General features: G+C 31.9%; 1 protein-coding gene across 1 annotated transcript in view; it reads right to left on the bottom strand.

Annotated features, from left to right (window-relative positions):
* Positions 1 to 23,326, bottom strand: part of slou (homeodomain transcription factor slouch) — a 29,343-nt gene extending 6,017 nt beyond the window's left edge. The window contains exon 1 of the mRNA XM_015519465.2: positions 22,224 to 23,326. Coding sequence (XP_015374951.1) covers positions 22,224 to 22,947 — 724 coding nt within the window. The 5' untranslated portion in view covers positions 22,948 to 23,326. The remainder of the gene's footprint in view (positions 1 to 22,223) is intronic.
* Positions 23,327 to 23,626: the final 300 nt, after the last annotated feature.

Here is a 23,626-nt window from a genome sequence, read left to right as displayed (position 1 = left end):
TCTGTGAGGTAGACGTGCTATATATGTATTATATCATATTATTATTATAAATTGTACAACGGAGTTATCATCATCCCTCCCACACTACTCCCACCCACCAACCCACGGTGTAATGGCAGTGCCTATATATATATTATATAAAATGTAAACGATTATAATAATATTATATTGTAATAATGACACGTAGCGGCGATACGGTTGGATGGAGACGGTCGCTAAGGTAACGTCGCCGTCGTCGTCTCACATAATGATATTATGTACACCTTGGGGGTACTTGTATATACAGAGTGATTCACCAAGTATGCAGTATGCTCAACCTCTTTTAATTATTTTTTTTTAATAATGTATTTTTTTATACCTACTCCGATTTTCAGTTTATACTTTTTTTTCTTCAAACAGCGACGTTTTTTGCTATAAATAATTGTTAAGCGGATGATTTGTGTATTTAAATCGAAATTTGAGTCACCAGTTTTTAGACAGTTATTAAAATGTGTGCATTGATGACGAATATAATAGTTATTTTGATTTTACATAAATATGTAATATATATACTAGTATAATGGTATTTAAAGTATATCTAATAAAGATTATAATTTATTATACTTACGACTTTAACAAAATACAAAATTTTAATGAGCATTACATCATTATAATAAATATATAATTTCTAAGCCATCATGGCGTCCAGTATATCTTTAAAAGCCTATTAACACGGACCTATATTATACCGAGTGCATATAGTAGGTACCGATACAAAGTCAAATCATTTAATAACTAATCATTTAATATAAACTATAACATTTCGATTGATACTGTAACCATGAAGACTACGTATTTTATTCGTGGATAGTGGACTGTATATTTCGATTTAATATTTATAATTTATTATTATTAAATACATTTGATTGTTTTTATTTATAATTAATAACACTTAATTAATACCGGTTCGTAGCGACATTACGATCCCCGGACAGTGAACGACAACTTTCGACCGTTGCTGACGACGACTAACTGTTAATACAAAATTACAAATTTACAAATATAAATTATTACAATCATTACGATCGATGATATCTTATCTTAACACACTGATATGGACAAGTGATCATTATTTTGAATCAGCGGAGTACTAAATATTATACATAGAAACGCTACAGATATATCTGTATATACAGTTGGTTCATGATAAAAATGTTTATAACTCGTCTGCTCAACAATTTATCGAAAACAATTGTGGCTGTCATGTGAAAAAAAATAAGTTTTTTTTGTCACAGCTGTCACTGCTTAATTGGTATAGTGTAATAATTAATAATATATGGTTCTTGCGGCGTATATCGTATAGGTATGTCTTATAGAATACCGAAAAACCTAAGTTTCGATAAATTTATATAATTTCAAAAATATATGAAACCACTCTGTATAATATTATTTACGAGTACGCGCAGTGCAGGTGAGCGGGTGTGTGTGTGTGTGGATATTACGAATGTTCGTGTGTAATGATTAGGGTATGGTACGGAGGGGTAGTTATTGTGTATTAAGACGTATTACCATCGTCTGGCGTCGGGTCAACAGCGCTCGCAAACGTTGAAATTGAATATAATATATAACACCACTGCAGTCATTGTCTAGTTGGCTGTCAACCAGACATATTTTATCACTCTTATTATAATTATAGGTATTATCACTTATACCTATATTTTATCGTATAGTGATGTAATACTATACGGTTACTGTATATTATAATATGTGCTACCTATATATAGGCATTTTATGTGTATATACTCGCTGTAACTACGACAGACGCCATCTAAGTTACTCGTTCGAAATGGAAAAAAAAAATGTTTTTAATTTCTCACCGGCCATCGACGTTGACGACGCTGTTAGGGCATATCTTGTACTATTCCATATTTATGTATGGTATATCTATATGATGTTTTTATAACATATAAAATGTTTTACATTTATAAAAACCAGAAAGTAAACTAACAAATTACAATAATGTTTAAAATATTGTTGTTATTTTACCTACTACTATTATTATTATTATTATAATTTTATTATTGTTACTGTATATATATATATACATATAGGTAAACGCAATTATTTACCGCTTATAATAGGGTCCGCCGCAACCGCCACCGCCTCCGTGGTAGCCATGGTGACGTTATCGTTTGTTTACACAGCCTCTATTGTTTTTCCCGAGGCCTCTGTCGCCCACCCCTTCATCGCTAGAAACACCCCCGCCCCATTTTCGTGAAGCTCTCCCGCCTTCTCGCCCACAACCGTTCAACCACTCCCGATTTTCCGGGAAATGATTCGCACCCTGTTATCGCGCCACCGCCCAGCCGAGCAACTTCCGAAAACCTTCCTAATGGTATTTAATAATAATAACGACAACAACAACAACCGAATTCCGATCTAGCCTCAGCGTTTAAGTTGCGTTTGGTCAAAACTCGTCATTTTTGTCGCGGACCAATCAATATCTGTTCGTATTTGACATTCAAAAAATATATGAACACTAATTATATTATAAATATATGCTGTTTTTATTTGGTTGACTTTCAAGGCCGATACTTGCACGATGTACAACTAAACTGTTTCTAAGGACTAAGATCGTTGAGTGGTGGTGCAGTATGCCTTATTGGCTATAATTATTATTTAACAGCAGCAGAAAACCGTACAAGGCGTTTGTAAAACCATACCGCAGACGAGATCCTTTGACGTATATATTATGTATGTATCCACTTATATTATATCGTCCTTTCTAGAGATCGGTGGGTGAGCAAAACGTGTCGTGCTGATCTTAAGTATCAGTTGTCCACCGAGTGGTAATCCGGATTCCCCGTTTTTATTTGAACGTGTGACATTATATAGATTTAAATAATGAATAGCGATACTAATGTTAGACAATTATTACAATCCGGGATATATATATGATATATGATCGTATAATATTATTATGAGGTGACTTTACTTTCGCGATCATTGTGACGGAGACTCTGACGGTTTACATTTTAGCCTAATAACTGTGTGCGGTGTACCGATGAACGCGATCGATACCTAAATATTCAAAGTCCGTTACGATTTTAGATCTCACACCATGGTCACGCGGTTAGGTCGAACTATATATAGAGCTTCAGGTACCTGCAAGTACATTATATACCTTATACCTATACGTTTAAGCGCCGTTGGACTTTTCGTTTACAGAGTTTCGGGTTTAAAAGATAATAATGATAATATATACTCGCATCGCATTTTAATATCGTCTCCGAATCCAGCGAGGATAGCGAGAAAAGGAAAAAAATTAATACTGCTCGAAATGTGACGCAGGTGTATGTGATCGATATTGTTTGGACCACGCCCGTCAATATTTATTTAATCGATTTGTTACCTATATATATTATATATACATTTATTATGTCAACTAGGGAGTCTCGTGCGGTGTATATATTATTTTTGTTTTTTTTTATCCCCTTATACATTGTTTTCGAATAGTTGCGTCGACTGTTACATAATTTATAATGCGCACATACAAAATACGAAAGTATATATATTTATATATATATATGTATAATGCAGTGTGTGTATACAAGTATACAACAATGTAAATTAAGTTAACGACGACGTCTAATCTACATAATCGGCACACGGTTATCGCGAGGAGTTAGCGTTTCTCGCACATAATATACATTATAATAACTTGTTTTCTAAAGAGAATCAACTGCTGCTCGTCGTTACTTATTTGTAATTATATATCATACAACTATCGGTGCATGGAAGTTATATAGGAATTTTATATGTTCTTGATTTCTATAGCGAATCAAACTACAAATGTAATATATTTTATATGTAAAAAATGACGATGAGTTAACAAATGAACATTTTTAATGCATATTTTTGCGTGGGTCGTAAATTTTATAAAAACTTTTGATATTATATTATGTAAATTAAATATACTTTTACATTAAAATATGTTCTTGTACATTTATCTGTTTTTGTTAAGGCCTGTAATCAACTGTTGCAAAATGAGCTATTATTAATTTTTTTTATTCTTGTTATTTTAATGTTATATTATATAGTGTTAATATTTAACGCTGAATTACAAATATCAAATATTAAATAACGTATGTTATATAGATCCAATAATAGTTTTATTCACGTTTAATTATGTATACATAAATATTATAATGAGATATGTTTAAATCGTAAATTTTTTATGAATGTCTATGATTCGTCATAAAACATAAACACATATGTAAAAACATTGGATAAACCTAACACAAAACTAAAAAAAACAAAAAACATCAAACAAATATGACGAAATCCAGGTACAAAAAAGAAACACAAAACTATTATAAATCACCCCAGGGTCAAAAACGATCTACCCTTAGATTAAGTGAATCACGCGTCTTATGGATTATACTGTTAAGTATAATATCTTTTTAATCCTATGTATAAAAAAATATGAAAAATTGTGAAGTAGAATAAACAAACATCACATATCACAACAGTAAAATTGTGAGAAGCAATACGCAACCAGATCATCAATGAAAGGAAATAAACTTTAAGTTAAACGTACATTGTAAATTTAATTTTAATGCGCAGATGTCGTAGAATAGATGCAGATGTCATTTGAACCGACGAGAAGAAAAGCACTTCAAGTATTTTTGTGTTGGTCCGAAAAAAATTAATGCAACGTAAATGCACGAAGTGAAAAAGTTAACTATACGTGAACTCTTATAATTCGGCGGTCGCTATTATAGTATTATTGTACATTTATATTATTGTATGCTTTTATACCGTTCCGTTTATATAATAATAATAATAATAGTGCAGTGAAGTACAACAATATAATGAAACTGTATGATAATAATATTATAATCGTATTTTAGTGTTTACCATCACCGAGGAAACTTTCGGACCGTCGTCTTCGGCACCCGACTAATATTGCCATACCTCCGCTCGCTAGATACCGTGCCCCTATATTATTATTATTATTATTATTACGTATACTTTCTGTGCGAACCGCCTATCTTTCAACGTTGTCGTCCACCCCGACCAACTCTCATCCCTCCCTTCACGTGTTAAAACTGTCGTGAGATATTATTGTTCTTTACGACGGTAATTATTATTATTATCATAATCATAATTTCGTTGTGCACTCATATTAATGTTGCGATTAAAGCATAATATTATATCGCGTTGAAACTTTGGCCGCGGTGACTATCGATCGGTGAGCTACATATTCCATATTACATTAAATGTAATGGTTTTGGAAATATTATTGTTTACGTTTTACCTCGTGTGTAATAATAATTAATATCATATCGCATAATACGACACAGTATACACTGTTAACAACCACCGTCGTTTTCATTCATATTATATGATAATTGCGTTGCGTATAATACAACCATTAAATTATTATTTTATACCTACCCAACAACAATACTAACTACTGCAGCACTGAGACGAAATAATATTAATCCGAGTATTAAGAAATCAAATCAAATCAATATACATTATTATACTTCATTAGTGCACAGCACGATAAAAATTAAAAACAGTAAATTCAATTTATGAAGTAGAATATTATACAAGCGAAAACACGTATGAATAAAAACAATTTATCTAAAATATTCATCATATATTATATAATTATTAGATTGCAAATTTAGATTTTTTTTAAATATTATTTTATACGTTCCAAGGTACTTCTAATAACTATCATTTTTTTCCAAAACACACTTTACTAATTAATAATTGCATAGTTTTCGAAATGATTACCTCTCTTTTTGACTCTATATCTGCAACAGACAGTCTCAGTGTTTGTGTACGTATATCGGACTACAATAAATTAACAAAAGAAGAACACGTGCAATAAACGAGGTATACATGTTGATAACATACATAGGTATTGTGATGTTCACTGAGAACGAAATTCAATATTTTCATTCGAATCATCGCGTATATTATATGGTCATTGTCGTTGTTAAATAAAGATTAATTTTTACATTTACTGATCAAATAAGAATATTGTATCCCTTTATTATTGAAAAATATCGACTATACGAGTTAAGTAGATAGCTTTTTGTCAATTCTCGTTCGATCCATAACTATAATGACAATTATTTATTTGAGAGTATATTCTTGCATGGATACTTAATTCGGTAAATACTTGCTGCGCCACTCACGGTAAAATTTAAAAATATATGACAAATACAGTAGGTAGGTATATGGTATATACCTACATAGTATACCAAAACGTTTCCCCGTTTTCCTGAATTAACCTCATGGAAAAGTACTTTAAACACCCTGTAAATAGTAATTTATTATACTGTAGAACGTGTCGTATACAACAACCATGTAAAATATCCGTGGCAGTCTATAACTGCAACATCGTAATATTGCACTCCAATAAACAATATTATGATACCGTGAGTGGATCAAAAATGTGCATGCGCACAATACACCTCACATACCGTACACGCTGCAATAGATGTCGGTGCATAATGGATATGAGATTATATAATATTATTTTATTGTAACTTTAAGACTTATGGGATATGGATGCAATATAATTTTTTTTTACTATTGTTTTGAAAAAAAACGCTCCTTAAGTGAAAATCCTGTACTAAATTCGATGTACATTATATTTTTATTTTTTATTTTAATTAATAATTTTTTTTCTGTACCTACATATAAAGTGCAGTTAGATATATCGGTGAGCGTGTACCTAATAGATACAATATTATAACAGTATAGATATATCCATATCTTAATGATATTTACGAAGCGATAACAATATATACTCCGTTCGTAGTTTTTCTTTCTTTTTTTTGTTCTTGAACTTACTGCTGAAGATAGGTATTATATGCAAAACAATAACAATAAAAATACTTTTAAGTCATGTTTTTACTTTTCTAAGGTCTAAAAAATAAAATGTTAACACATTTTTACAGTGCATTTTTCTAGATTTTTAGATTTAAAAAAAAATGCGTATCAAAATCCCAGCCTTAAAATAAATATAATTGTATACAAATTATAAATAAATACATTTTATGCAACAAAAAATTAATATACCCATAACATTACAATATGACCAATTGTTATGAGTGATATAATAATGAAGCGCCATTTAAGGTATTTGTATGTATTAATATTTTTATTTTGTAAGCTGTTTAGGTAGGTAATAGTTACGGAGGTACGTATGTTACATCGCTGCACTCTTTGTCGTCAGTAATAATAACTAATAATATAATATAATGTTATACGACTGTGGTAAACTAAAATAACTATAAACAGTGCATTAAATATTTTTTTAGTTTATTGATGTGCAGCCAATTTTATGTTCGGATAACTGCTGACGACAAATTAATGTGCTACGGTTGCTGCAGTATATATACGCACAAATTGCTTGCGAGCGTTTTATTTTATTATTTTCCGCGTCGGAATCGCGTGTTTTTAACAGTACGGAACTTTGCGGAACGAAAGAAAAAATAAACCGTAATGTTTTGTACACTTTCTGCAGATCACAGAACATATAAAACGCTGGAACGCGAAACAAAAATCATCATACAGACTGCCTAGCAGTTAGGATTCGGATATTACCCAAATGTCACTTCAGAAAATTCTATTCATCGAAAATCTGCCTTTTTGACAGTTTTTCTAATCGTAATCATACCACCAAGGTACCAACCAATACCACCAACACTAGAAGTGGACTTTTATTATGAATTTGACGCACAGAACTCAATATTATATTATACGCAGAATGGTTTATGTCGTTGGATGTCTCGTTATGTTTTTTTTCCTATATTAAACACAGCTCGACCTGTAAGTGCCATACAAAATATTACTCTTTGTCTTTATTGAACCGAACTATTTGAGCTTTGAGAATAATTCGAACACTGTGTTATAAATCTTAAAATGTTAGTAGGGTGGGGGGGGGGGTTATGAGCTCCCCCCGGAAATTTCAGATCACCAATAATATATTAAAACGGCTGGACCCGATTTGCACATATACTAACACACAGCGAAAGATTCATCGATTCGACTCACACACCGGTTAATAGATATTTTTATAATCAGTATATATAGGGTCATTTGAAAATTAGATTAATAAATAAAATGTGTACATATATACTATGTGGTGTGAAATACAGTAAAAACGGCTAAAAGAGAATGTGTCTGGTGATAGTGACGAAGAGGAACCTGATGAGAAACCACCATCAACTAAACAAATGCTGGAAACGCTTCAAATTGTATACGTAAAGAGATTCAGCAAAGATGCGATTTTGACGTATTCGAGCAACATAAATCCTACAGAGATAATATGATTATGAAGTTGGCCGAAGAAGGGAAAATCCAATCAACATTAGATCGATTTTTATCAAAAAATTAATTACATTTTACAATACCCTATTATATTATTTTATTTTTAATCGCGTATATATAGCTAGATTTTCGTTTTCATACTTACATATATACCTCGAATCTCAATACATACTTTTAAAGTCAATGAGTTTTTACATTTAAGCATTTTTAAAATTTTTTTCTGGGTCATTCGCCTTATCGCCTCATTCGGTTGATGGACCTCGGATGAGCGGGTCCCAAAGTGAGTCCAACAAGCGGCGACCACTATTATTATTATTGTTCCGGTTATATGGCATTATAAGCTGCAGAGAGACCAAACGTGATGCGGCGAGACACACCCTGTACAACATTTTAATGCTTTTATGCGACCGCCTACGTGTACCGTTCGCGCCGCCGCGGTGACGAAGAGAGCAACGCGGGACGACTGTATATACGGTTAGCGACGCCGCCGGAGCGACACGATTGGCGGTGCGTGGCGGTGTGCGGTCTTTAAGTGCGCGGCTAAGGTGTGTGTGTGTGTGGGGGGGGGGGGCGATTTTTATGGGACAATCGTATAACACGGTCCGAGGATCAGCGGGAGCTTAACTTTCAATTGTGCTTTGATAGCGCGCAAAGCTTATCTCGCAAACGACCGAGCTCGGGCGCGCGCGCGTGCACTTTCCTCGCCCCCGTTATATAGACACGGCGCACACATGCACACAACGATCTCCGGCCCGGAACCAGACGACAACAATTAATTTCATGCCCAGTAATTTGGATTGTATTCAGCCACACGCCCCCGCAAGATCGAGTAATATATATATAATATACGTTCACGCACACACATATATATATATATATGTAACACACTAACACACACCCCTCAAACCCCGCGATGACCACTGCAACCACACGATTTTTCTTTCTATATATAATCGGACCGGAAGTATCCGTCCATCCGCAACATTTTTTTTTCTCTTAGTAGGTAGGTATATACATTATAATATATAGAGGATGGTCTCGGTCTTTATATTGTATATATAAACGGTACGCGTATTATATTTTTAAAATTATTTTGTATTACACATGTTGCTAGAAGTTTGCATCACTAAATCATACTTTTGTTGTAGAAGATGTTTTCAACGTTTTTTTCGAATTCATTCTTTTCAAAATCAGTGATTTCCTTTTAAATAATCATCCTGTACATAAATACGGTGATGAATTCGATCGTCAAGAAATTTAATGGGATTCGCACGGTAGGTGCAGTGTAAGGTTGGCGGATATTTGCATTTCACACTTAGCAACATAATATTACTCATTATATATGTATAATATCATATAAGCATACAGAGTGACCCTCGCCATCCATTAATTGATTATGAAATATAATTTAAATCGTTATTCGTTACGTATACACACAACAATTATATGTAATTAGGTAGGTCATTATATTTTTGTGACACATAATGAAATGATAAATGATTCAGATCTATGTCTATTCTACTATTATGAACTCTTAAGTGTTTTTTTTTAAATTACCGATGAAATCGGAATAATAATTTTTTTTTTATATAGTTTTGCCTCTAACTTTTTTACAGATAATCATTAGAAGATTATAATCTTAACCTGCAAACTAAATGTTTACAAATATATTTTGTTTTGAAACAAATATCCGAATCAAATACTTATGAGCACATCGACCCAGATGATGATTGCTACAATATTATTGGTTTTCTTAATTCAATATATGTTGACATATGTTTGGTTGCAAGCTCATTAAGACGAAAACCAACAAATCCACGAGCATTTAATTTGTCACGGATAACACCGTATCGGATCAGCTTAAAAATAAACACTATGGTATAGTATATATAACATAACGCTGTTGGCATAACTAATACTACACAGAATACAGCAAACATAATATTTTAGTTTGTACCTATAGGATAATATATTTTTGGGAACGATTTTTTTAACGCGCGTGCGCGAGCAGTTTCTCGAATCTCGCGGATGGTGTTTAACGATCTGACGGCGGCAGTATAATAGTTTTATGTTTAATATCATTATAACATTATTATCATATAATAGCGAACCGCGCGTGAAACAATTCGATCACGAAATTTATGCTAAACCAAACCATGCAAAACGTAGTCCCACGCATAGGAAATTCAACGAAAACCGCTGTGATGGGGTTTAATCTCTAATCATCGTACGCATGATATAATAATAGGTAATAATAATAATTATTATAAATACGTATACCTATAACGCGAAGGTGTGTTGTTTATTATCAATGTTTGTATCATCATCAATTCATCATTACGATAAAATATATTTTAATAGACCTTACATTTATATTATATTACGAGATACAATATAAATGCGCAGTTCTTATATATTATTATTATTATTATTATTATTATTATCTAATCAAAACAACATGGTAATATGCAGAATTCGTTTTCATGAAGCTTGTTTTGACCAAATATTTTTATTATTGACCAAAATGTGCGGTATAACTCAAAAAAAATGTTGTCGTGAAATCTAATAGATAGCATATCGCTGCTATTAAGTAAAGTCGAAAATTGCAACATTTTTACCATTACCTATAACATTTACTATAAAATTGTATTTTACAATTGACCGGGAAATAAGTGATTTCTTTTATGTATTATGTCGTCTTGATTATATTAATTAGGGTCACTGCAGGGTCGCTAAACAATTATAATATATATTATGATCACAAAACTGGGTCGCAATTCAAAATAGGCCGAAGCGTGAAGACCATCGATAGGTATAATTAATAATATTGTGATAGATTATAGGTAAATTTTAAGTATTTTACTAGTATTTATTGTATTATGTCATTTAGACGGACGTTTATTGTAAGTAATTTTATGACGTTTTGATAATTAATTAGTATGTCTAAAATCGGATGAAATAATATATTTTGACCGTTTCCGACGATGACGAATAGACACGTCGACGGCGGTGCAGACGGCAGCCAGCAGTTACAGCGGCGGCGGGCGTATATTTATAGTCACGGTGAGTATATTACGTTTAAAGTGATTTTATTTTCAACCACCAAGGTGAAAATAATGCACAACTTTTTCTTTTATTTTATTATATGGCTTAACCATGCCAAGCCTTGCTGTCCGATCCAATAACCGCCGTCACGTCAGAAAATCATATTTTTTTCATTCACAGAGTTTTTAAGTCATAACGTCATAATGTTTAACTGATATTATATTATACCTAGGTAATTATTATTTTAACGCTTATATACATCCGCTTGTCGTTCTCACAATTTGTAAAAAATATTACGATGGCAACCGCCAACTTGCAGTTAAAAGCAGGACGTATGTTATTATTGTCTAGGATTTCAGCGTTCTAATGTCTATATTCAATTTAGAAAAAGTTTTAAACTTTAACGCCTAGTACAAAAACTTTTAATCATGTTTTCCCGATATGTGACTTTTGATCTCAGCAAGAACGATTGTCGAAAAACATTGTATACATAGGTATTATATTTTCCAGCATCGCGTTTATATTTTTAAAAACAAAATAATTTGTGAATTTTTATTTTTATTCGTTCGATAATAACTCTATTATAAATTATAATGCGATTATTTTTTTTAACAATGAACACGTGTCACTACGGCTGCTGGCAGACCAGCTCTAGTGATTTATCGATGCGTCGGATATATCCGCAACGATTGAAACTTGGTGGTATTAGCTAGTTGTACATGCATGCACGTACAAGTATAAGTACACTTATAAGTTAATAACTATTAAACTTGTAAATATTGTAAGTGATTAAATAGCTGATGAAAAAAAAAAAAAATCAAAACGTAATTAAGTTAATCTCGCGATCCGCCTCCGGGCGTTTATATTGCAATCATGTTGTATGTTTATATCGATTTAAGTATTGTTGTTGCAGTGTGCATACTTGGTTAATAGTCGTCGTAATTATATATATATATTATATATTATATATATTATATATATTATATATGTATATATGTATATATATATATGTTCCTAAATATTTTATAGTTCAATGAGATTGACTATAACACAAAAAAACGCACACAACACACACGTCCCTAAATACTTTATCGGGTTATTTTTTTTATATGGTCTCCTTTCCGACCATCACATAATATTAATATACAAAAGCACTGGGGCAAGTGTGCGCCGCACGACGCACAGATGTTTTAGATATTTAGAACATTTTATTTAATTTTTTTTAATTTTTAGTTCTCATCAGTATAGTTATCAGTACAAACTAAAATGCTCGGCGTGCATACCATTATCGTTTACTGTAATAATATACATTTTATTATTTTCATTCAACGAAATACGCGACGACACGTTTAAATTAAACATTTTATTTTTATAAATACTCCTGAAAACATCGAAGCCAAAATAATTCTGATATTAATGTTATTATTATTTTTTTTTTTTTTTAGTTCGATCAAATTTAATTGGCTACCATAATACACCTTTGCAGTCCGTACGTGGAGGATCGCTTGTATGTATATAAATATATGTATTATGTGCTATAATAGGTCGCCGCTAGTGTTTTTATAAACGCGAGGTACGATGAGCGTTAAAAGACATTCCGGTGGCATTAATTACGTCCAACGCTGTCATTTCGGTTTACAAATATCCGTCTCGTCGTGTTCATTAAAATTGCTGTTGAACAAATACAAGAGCTGTGTATTATCCACACCATTATGATATTATAATATACAGAGCTCGGGCGATTTCATTCATCGGCATCAACGAGGGCTACTTTGTATTATTTCGCTTTCCCGTCTCACATATTATTATTATTATTATTATTATCATCTTCTATTAATTTTATTAAACTATTATTATTATTATAAAACGTCCGAGAAAAAGAACAAATTTTCCTTGCTCGATTCTTTATTATTTTTATATACAGTAAGTTTTATATTTTACACGGGTTACGCAGTATTTCCAACAATATTATGATTATATATAAAAAAAAGCGAATAATCAAAAAGCAAAAGTAATATTGTTGAATATTATTCGATTTTCAGGACGGTAAACGATTAACATTGGCGTGAAAAGATCTACATTTGTTATCAATACTATATATGAATAGTTTATGTTAGTTTATTGTTAAAATTTTTTCTCAATTTATAATTATAATGATTTATCAATTATACCTTTTACACATTTACACTGCATAATGTGAAAAAATGACTAACGAGTGTGATATTTTATTCTATATTTCCTAGTATTATGTTTTACACATAAATATATATGTTGACAATTCATTTATAATACAGCGCTATCACTCCCCCCCCCCACCCAGAATACTCTTTTATATTACAGATCGATCGACGAACATCTTAGTCAAACTATTAATGTGATATCGTGGCTTCAAGAGGGAATTTCACTGTATAGGATACTATATATAGAGGCCGTTTGGACTGCACAATCTGACCAACGATCGAAAAAAAATGGTCTTGGAAGTCGGAACGTTTAACCGGCCGAGTTCGAGCTTACTATTATTGCCATAGCTTATATTATACTATATATTATCGCAGCAGGAAATTCGATAAGAACTCTAAAGGCGTCGCATAAAGTTTTACGGAGCGGAACCCATCTCAGAAAAAGGTCGTTTCAATGACCGACGTGTACGCGACAATGGAAAGACAAGGATCTGCAAGCGTTACTGCACACTTTATACTCTTTTAAACATAGCAGACGAGGACGATATCGTTTAATACCCTATATCTTCATTTAACGAAATAATATTCTCGACGGCACGCAAGTTTAATAATTATTATTATATGCATTTATTTGACACTGCTGAAGAGTCTTTAGATCAAATAACATAATATCGTTTAAGCACGTATTTTCGGCTGGACGAAAGAAAGCAAACTCATGAGAAATTTTTGGTAAGAGTCGTCGGGCGACTTTTTTTCTCACTAATATTCCTATCCGTCTCCTATATACACACGCACATCGCCACACGCTCACGCTTGCGTATTGTCTTTGCTTGTGTTATTATTATGTGTGAGCCCGTTCAGTGGCATTTATATTATATACACATGTATACAATAATTGCAGTGTGTACTCACACGAGACGCGCACACTACACGGACGCATAATTAACTCAGATGTTGACGTAAACGTGTCGCTAGAGATCTTAAACTATGTGTAATTTGCGAGGACAGCGCGAGATTCACTGACAGATTACTGGCCGACAGAAAATTTAAGCGGTCTAAGTGCATAGGCCAATAAGAGAGTAACATATACGTATTTAAATAAAGTTTTTTTAGATTAAAAAAAAAAACATAGAAAATGACTCAACATTAAAAAATAAACATATCTACATTTATATATAATAATATTGTATACGATATTAGCAGGATCATTTAAAACAACATTACCTAAATATAGACCATAACAATAATAATAATATTTAACCATCATAAATTAAATAAATATATATATATATTTGTATACATATACGTATACTGCACGAGGGTAGTTGAATCCATTTCAGTTTTGCGAACAATGTGCACAAAAATGTATATTATATTAGAAACTGATCAAAACATCCAAAACTATGTGAAATTAAGTCCAATCTCTGTAGAAGTTTTTATTTTATTTCCCTTAGAGTTTGTAACTTATTAGGTACACTATCACTAGTACCAGCTACAATTGGCTACTATTGATTTTAATTTACTAATGATTCTTATAATTTATAGGTGATAGCATTGATTACCTCTCGATATATGAATTAAAATTTTATATAATAGGTATATTATACTATAAATTCCTAAATTGAACATCGTGTACCTACACATTTACCAAGCATTGTACACTTTCTTGTAAACAATATATTTCTTACAAATTTTTCGAGTGTAAAATATGCGCGGTGCATGCGTTCTAGTCTTCAACATCGAGAAAAAAATTCGTACCTACATATGGCTACATTGCACATATATACGTTTTACATTGACCTTAATAATTATTACAGTTTATGATCATATTATCAGCTACATCATATCACAAATGATTTATAGGTATGTATATCTACACAGTGGCGTGCTCAGCTTTTTTGAAAGGAAGTGGTATGAATTTTGACTATTCTCAAACCACGTTATACATTTATTACATTAATATTGCTCTGTCGTTTCGTGTATTTTATATAACAACAATTAGCCAAAGAAGAAATATGACAATCACTCCCCGCTAGTTCGTCCCTGTATCTATACATATCATATAAATATAATATAATATAGGTATGATGAGTGGAAAAGTTTAATTTAATTATATAGATTTCAAGTCATATATATAGGTGTGTTATGATTAAAACTCAACATCATATTAATAATATTTACAAATGTATCATACCCAAACCACAATATCCGACACATCATATTATTACTGCAGCATACTGTTGCAATTGTTGTCAAATTAATCTATAACATTTCGAGCAAAAGGTACATTACAGTAATGATTTTAAGCGTAAGCTAATAATTAATGTAATGTTTTAGGATAAAATAATAATTTATCGATTAACGGTCAATATCAAAATTTTTTTAAATTAAATAATGTGGGAATCATATAGGTACACATACATATGGCTACAAAGGTTGTTGAACACACAGGAGGCGGTTTTAAGAGAATACCTAAAATTATGGTGTTAGCAAAATGCGTAGGCAAACAATGCATTGTATTTATCGGAAATAATATAATGAATTAAATATTTATTTACAATACTACCCGTATCTGTCAATAATATATGTTTCGATGTATTTTTTAAACGATTATAATACTGGTGAACCGACGATCCGATTAAGACGTATACTCTCGCGCGTTCTATTTGATTTATTTATCGTCAATAAAACACATATTATACTATCTAGGTATATACATGCATGACGAATAAAGCAAAGCAAGAAAATCCTAAATCGGTCGGTAAACGCGAACAATGCGTTGCTGGGCTAAATGATGGGATTTTAAATCATCTAAATCCTCTCTCTGACGTGTTTTGTATGTGGAGGGCGCGACGCGTATTTCCGCGACGGGTCGGGGTGGGCAAAATGTTAACCGGCGTTTAAAATCCGTCGATATAAGATGGCGAGGATTTTATAAGCCACTGTTATCAAAACAGTGAGGTACTTTAGGGAATTTAAATGGAAAATTAAAAACGCATTACCGCGATAATTGTATTAATACCATTTACATATAATCTCATAATATTATACAACCCGAGAAAGCCCATAATTGAAGTTATATTTGTTATGAACAAAATATACGATAGGAATACGAATTTTTGTTTATTATTTCAATTATTCGTGTTTACATTTAGTATTTATATAATATAATATATACCACAGATTCAGTCGGTACCTTTAAATAATATTTCACACAGTACCTATACTATTACATATTATTATAATATAGGTCATAAGTATAAGCCATTATAATATACATATACGTATACTATAATACTATATTTATATACAAGTTGATTTTTTTTTTTAACGGTGAACTCCAAACTATATAGAACCTATTAGACGATCAATTTTTTAACGTTTTCACCACAGCTTGTATAGTTGTTTGAAATTTGAATCCATTAGAGTAAATTAGTTTAATTAAAATGCCTACGAATAAAATAACATAAAATATTACAACAATAATATAGTTTTGCACATAATATATTTTCATTAAAAATGAAGTCAGTATTTTTATAGTTATTTAAAATTTTGCATAACAATATCTCAGAGAACCGCCAATTAGTAATTACTGCAGTTTAATAAATTACCATATTATAACCATATAGGGTTTAAAAACTTTAAGCACTGCAAAATTGTTTATATAAATATAATTAATTTTATGGACTTTGCACATTAAATACATACCAATATGTGATTTTACAGGTGTATAGGTATACTTTATAGACTTATAATACATATTATTATACGTTTTTTAGGTTTCAGGTGTATATATATATATATTATATATTTTAACGAAATCACATAACCGGTCAGGCGGCTGTCGTAGTCAGATGGGGGAAAAAGCAATTCTGAAAATTACCCTACTTGACCGGAGTGCGGAATACAATCGTTTTTTCGGTTCAACTATTTCAATTAATTTTACGGGCGGATCAGATTAAAAAGTTTTTTTACGCCTGGCACAGATAAAGAAATCGTGGATTTTTCCCGCACTCTCCGTTTATTTAGATAGATATTAAAGACGATGAGTAATATTTCACTCAGCTAAAAGTATTTAACTTCTGAGTTTTAAATTAAAGAAGTTTTGTAAGTTTTCAACCACTTCGTTCGACATATGTCAAGTGATTATAATAGCGTGGTAATATAATAAACATATATAATATCTGAGAGAACTTCAAATTTACGAACATAACTATTGATATTGTTAAGGAATTATTATTTAGAGTAGCTGTATGTATTTAAACATCAGATTGTTGTTTTCTCGAAGTATCCTATATAGGCTATAATATACCTATAATAGTATATTACTATATTCTATATAAATGAAATAATGATTTAGTCAATTCTGTTTCAAATTTCTCAAAAACGGTGTTTAATGTCGAACATTTAACTATAAATTACATAGTTATAACTTCAAGATTTAACGTCAATATAATACCAGAGTATCAAACTATGCGAATACTGAAAATAAAATATAATAGGTATACACACTATTTATCAAATTCTATCCTCACTATATGAAGCGGTTGTTATTAATAACTTGTTTCGCAATTTTCACTACTCGATTGCCGTAATAATATTTTTTAACTATACTACTGAGAGTTTTTGTAATTATTCACGCCATGACATCATTATGGGCATAATAAAACACAATATCTATTAATATCACCGAAATTGAATTAATTACCGCACATATGGCACATTAGGTATGGTTTTACAAATATAGTTCGAGTAGGTAATTGTTTACAACTAAATATAATATAGGTATAATATTTCCAGTGCGCATATATTTGTACATAAGTATTAATATATATCATTGGGCGCCTAATTTGTGTAACTTTAGCTTTTAGCATATAACTCTTAATCACGTAAATTTTGATTTTTCTATGGATAAAATATAAACGCGTATAGAGAAATCAGCAGCTATAGTTTTACTGCAGTATCGATATAAATCGAGTATTTCATAATTTAAATGCAGTAAGTTTATTTAAATATTTATTAAAATATTAATAACTGTTTAAAAAGTTATAATATATAACATATGGTTTAGATCACGCTAAAAAAGTTTTTAAAAAAATTGACTCATCTTAAACTCACTTAATTGGATCAAATAGTTGTTGATTTTTATTATTTTAAGCACGCTATTGATTTTTGTTGCTTTATGGATGTATTAAAGTATACAAAGTTGTTAAAACTATGGCGTTAAAGATTCTTTTTTAAACTTGAATAAAAGATTTGTATTAAAAGCTTTCGAAAAAACGTTTGTAACAAACAACTGACGTTTTGTTTACGTTTATTCAGGTTTTTTTTTTTAACTTTCCACTACATTATTTTCAAGCCAACGGTTTACTCTGATGACAGGTGTATTATGCGCATTGTGTTTAAAAATATTACACACGCAGGTAGATTTAAAATATTCAACTGACATTTTCGGAATATAAATTACACAAAAACAAAACTATTCAAAATACTCAATTTTTTTTTTTTTTTTGCTCTTTCCGTGTTTTATTTGTTATACGTAGTTTAATATAGATTTTATATTATTTAATGTTTATTTAAACATATAACCAAGTTTTATTCCTATAATGCCATAGCTGGGCTGATATATAGGTATATACGAATAATGATATAGGTAGCTTACCTAATAGGTAAACGAATATTGTTGCGTCCGCCAATACCTAACCTTTTGTCCGTCAATTTAAATTCAAAAATTGTAAGTTAAAAATTACCAGATGTAATTGAAATGTTATGATCGATAAATACTGAACACGTGAATCGAATGTAAAAAATACGAGAAGTTGGGAAAGGTCACCTTACGAGCGTTCTAAATTTGCGGATTCCTGTTGTATTTTAATACAATGCAATAAACTATATTATCCTAAATTACGTTTAAAAAGGATTTGGTTGCCTTTATATTTTGGTAGTATATTATTTTGGATGCTGGATAGTATGGATCTTTATTAAATACTTATAACCATAAAAATAATATTATCCTAAAAGCAGTAATCGTAACTATGTAAATTAACTACGAATAATATAGTGAATATATAAAATATATCTGAATATCATCAATAGTAATTATTACTATGTAGGTATGTACTGATAAGTGATAACAAACATATAGACACAACGGTGATTTTAGGTGTCCTAAACTCGTGTTTAGAAACCTAAAACAAGAAGATCATTTTTCAATAAATGTTATTATGATCGTTACATAATATGTTATGAATTTATAATGAAGTAACCGTACAAAATTATGGGAAATGTTTCTGTGTTAATTTAGGCATATGAATGTAATTATTATTACAAAAAGCTGCATAACATTATAATATAAAATATTTTGTGGTCAATAAAACTCATTATATTGCCGTGATTTATTTGGTTTTCAAATATTTAAAATAAAATAAAAATTTTATCCATTATGTTATTTGTCGACATATAATTAAATTAATTATGTCAATATATACGATCATTTCATTATTCAATATTGTATTTTAAATTTATTTTAAAACCATAATTTATGTTAATGTGTATACAAAATTAATTACTCCAATTTTTACAATTGGCAACTATTTTCAATTAATGAATTAATAAAATAAGTCGTATAAATTATCACAGCTATAAATATTTTTTAAAACAAATATTTTACATACATTCAATCTAAATATAATTTCACAATAAGTACCTATATAATATGGAAGTAAGTAATTTATTTACAGACAAAAGACTGCAGGTAAGAAATAATCTACGAATGGTGTACCTACGAATGTTGTATTTCTACGTGAAAATTATGATTATAAATCGTACACTACAACTCATTAATGATATAGAATAAAATAATTTTATTTAATCATTTAATGATTCAAGAAGAAAAAGAAATAACCCAACCTATTATTTTGGTATATAAACTGTATACAGGCATTGCACGTTTATAAATAACATAAACTTTGCTATTGTAACAATCTACTTATTGAGTTTTTCTATTATTAAAAGAATAAGTATATATATTAGCTGAAGCTATTTTTCGCGGTTTTGCTCGAATATCAGTAGTTTTGTTATGATGAGTGATGATGAGTAAGAGAAACAAAAAACAACATTAATAATATGCCAAACATAATTTTTTTGTATGCTTATAAAAACAGTAAGACATACCTATTTGCAATAGCCAAAATTATCACTAAAATCTAAAACTTTGCTAACGCCATTCACCTTTCATACCTTTTAAATTTTGAAAAACGTCGAAATTCGCTAATTTTGACGACGATAATCGTCATCAATACCAAAAGGCAATAATAGTTTCAAATAAAATTTAACATAAAAATATTACCTCACAAATCACAAACACTTCTATAAATAGTGATTCTAAAAATCACTTTTTAAACGATGACAACAATGTAAAATTAATACCCTCATCTTAAAATTTCAAATTTATATCCATGCAGTTGATATTTCCGTAATCACGCATTATAGCGTGGTTATTTAATTTCATTTCCTTAAGGGTTGATTAAAAAAAAAAAAATAATAATAAAAAATGATGCCTATAAAATAATGTCTTTTCTTCGGTTCTCAATACAGATTTCATCAAAATCGGTTTAGTCATCATGAAAACGCAACAAGCAGACAGATTATTTTCGAATTTAACATAATATAATATTAGGTACATAGATATAAAATTATATTTTGTATAGATACGAATAATAAAATATAATAAACTGTTTTCAGTATGACAGTATAGCTGCCGTCATCAGCAGGTATATATTTTTGTCTATGCCTATATAGTTGGAATAACTAAATAATAGATAGAATAATAAAAGTATGAAATCTACCATTATACCGGACTGCAATCGACTATTAACACGTTTGGAGTGTGAATGATGACGTGCAGGGGAAGGGGAGTGTTATTATTTTCCACGATGTAGGTAATATAATATTATTATGTAATATATTTAGATGTGCGTACTATAATATTATATTATATACAGGTCCAATTTTCACCACAGAAACGTAAATCGGTCTCCATGTCAAATTATAATAATATTACAACAATATAATATTAATTATGTAATATTAGGTATAATATATTAATTTATTATAGGATTAAAAATGTACAATGTCTTTAAACAACCCCAAAAATGATTTTATGCAATAGTAAAAAATCAGAACACTATAAAATGCTATAAAATATTTTTTCTATTATTATATACGTTGCTCGAAAAAATGACGATTAGTAATATTCGATTAGGTAAAAATTTTGTTCAGCTACATTTAACTATTATAGGATACTTTAAAGGGAAAAAATTATAAAAATGTAATATTAAAAAAGACTGGATTTTTACACAGTAAAATGCCCTAAAATGTTCAAAAAAATAAATATAACATATAAAACTCGTTGAAAAAAAAAAGAATAATAGTCGTGATTCTGAAAAAATGTTTATGAAACGTATACCGGCCGTTATAAAACGATTATTTAGCGTCTAATAGTCATAACTTTGGAAAATGTTGAATGTGTCGAAATCTCAGCAGCCTCAAATGATTATAATCAATCGTAAAATTAAATATAACCGTGTGCGATGCGTACCATAAGTCCATAAAAAATACTTTTATTTGTGACGTATATAATAATAAAAAAACATCACTCACCGGCTCCAGAAGGATCGGTGGAGAAATCGACGCGCGGCCTCCACCTGGGCAGAACAGTGGAGGGCGCCATCAGTTTTCTGGTGAACTTGTTCGGGTCGAGTATATTCTCGACGGAAAACGCGAGCCGGCCCTTGCTGTTGCCACTCGTCTCGTAATCGTTGGCCGCGGCCGTGCTGTCCATCGGGACGATGGCCGCCGCGCTTCCTGCAGTCTGTTGGTGCAGGCCGCCGACGCCGCGGTCGCAGCTCAGCAATCCGTGACCGGCGCCAACCCGGCCGCCGTGCAACCGGTTGTTGGTCAAGTCCACCGGGTCCTCGTCCACGTTTAGCTCGTCCACGTTCAGCTCGTCCACGTTCAGCTCGTCGTCCTCGTCGGACGATAGCCGGTCGTCTGCCGCGGCCACGGTCACCACGGTAGTGCACGTCGGTCCGGTTTGTGCGACAGTGGTCGCCGTGGTACCGGTGCTGGTCAACTGTGGCGAGACGGGCTGTAGCTGCTGCTCGTTGCAGCCGGCTGACGTCAGTGCGTCTGGTTCGGCGACGCAGCTGTCGGGCGCCGCAGCCTGCACGGCGGCTGGTTTCGAAAATGGACTTGCTGAATGGTGACGTATGCCGTTCAGCCTCATCTCGTCTGCGTAAACGTTATTGTTGTTGTTATTGTTATTGGAGTTGTTGTTATTGTTGTTGTTCTGGAGCAGACGTTGCATCATCATCATGGTCATCATTGCGTTCCCGCAGTTCGCTTATCACTGCTGTTGCGAGCCACCGAAACGCATCACTGCATGCACTGCAGCAATGCAGCGGAAAACACAATAACGTTCCACTTACAAATAATCGTTTATTATTTTTATAATATATTATATTATTATTATTATTATTATTATTGTTGTGCATATATTATTGTAGGTGTCGTCGTGAAAATTCCTTCGAAAAAAACCTGAAATGCCGACGAAATACAGTACAGTAACGAAACGAACTATCTTAAACGACTATCGCGACGACTACGGCGGCGACAACGACGACTACGACGATCACGACAACGTTCGTGTACGGTACGGATCAACACGTGAGTAGCAATAATTGCGTCGCGCGCGCACAGTTGTTCCGTCGGCGGCTTTGGCGGCGATTCCTTTTGGTAGGGGCGAGTGTGGCCAGCGTGGCGGTGGCGGCGGCGGCGGCACGGCGTTGGGCGTGCACCGGTCCGATTGGCGGGCAGCCGATTTGTGGGCGCGGCCGGTCGTCGGTGATTTTCTCCTCCTCCCCGGATCCGTCAACGTTTTTACGTTTTCGTTGCCACTCGACATTCGGCGCCGCGCCTAACACTATTACGCCGCGGCCGGGCGTTGATCAACAATCGCGGCGCGACTACTCCTCCCCCGCAACGCAAAACCACCCCCGCCAGCC

Source organism: Diuraphis noxia, unplaced genomic scaffold (assembly GCF_037042655.1).
Source record: "Diuraphis noxia isolate RWA-SAM2 unplaced genomic scaffold, SU_Dnox_SAM2 contig0003, whole genome shotgun sequence".
Classification (NCBI taxonomy): Eukaryota; Metazoa; Arthropoda; class Insecta; order Hemiptera; family Aphididae; genus Diuraphis; species Diuraphis noxia.
Note: the sequence above shows the minus strand (reverse complement) of the source record. Positions and strands in the feature narration are given on the sequence as shown.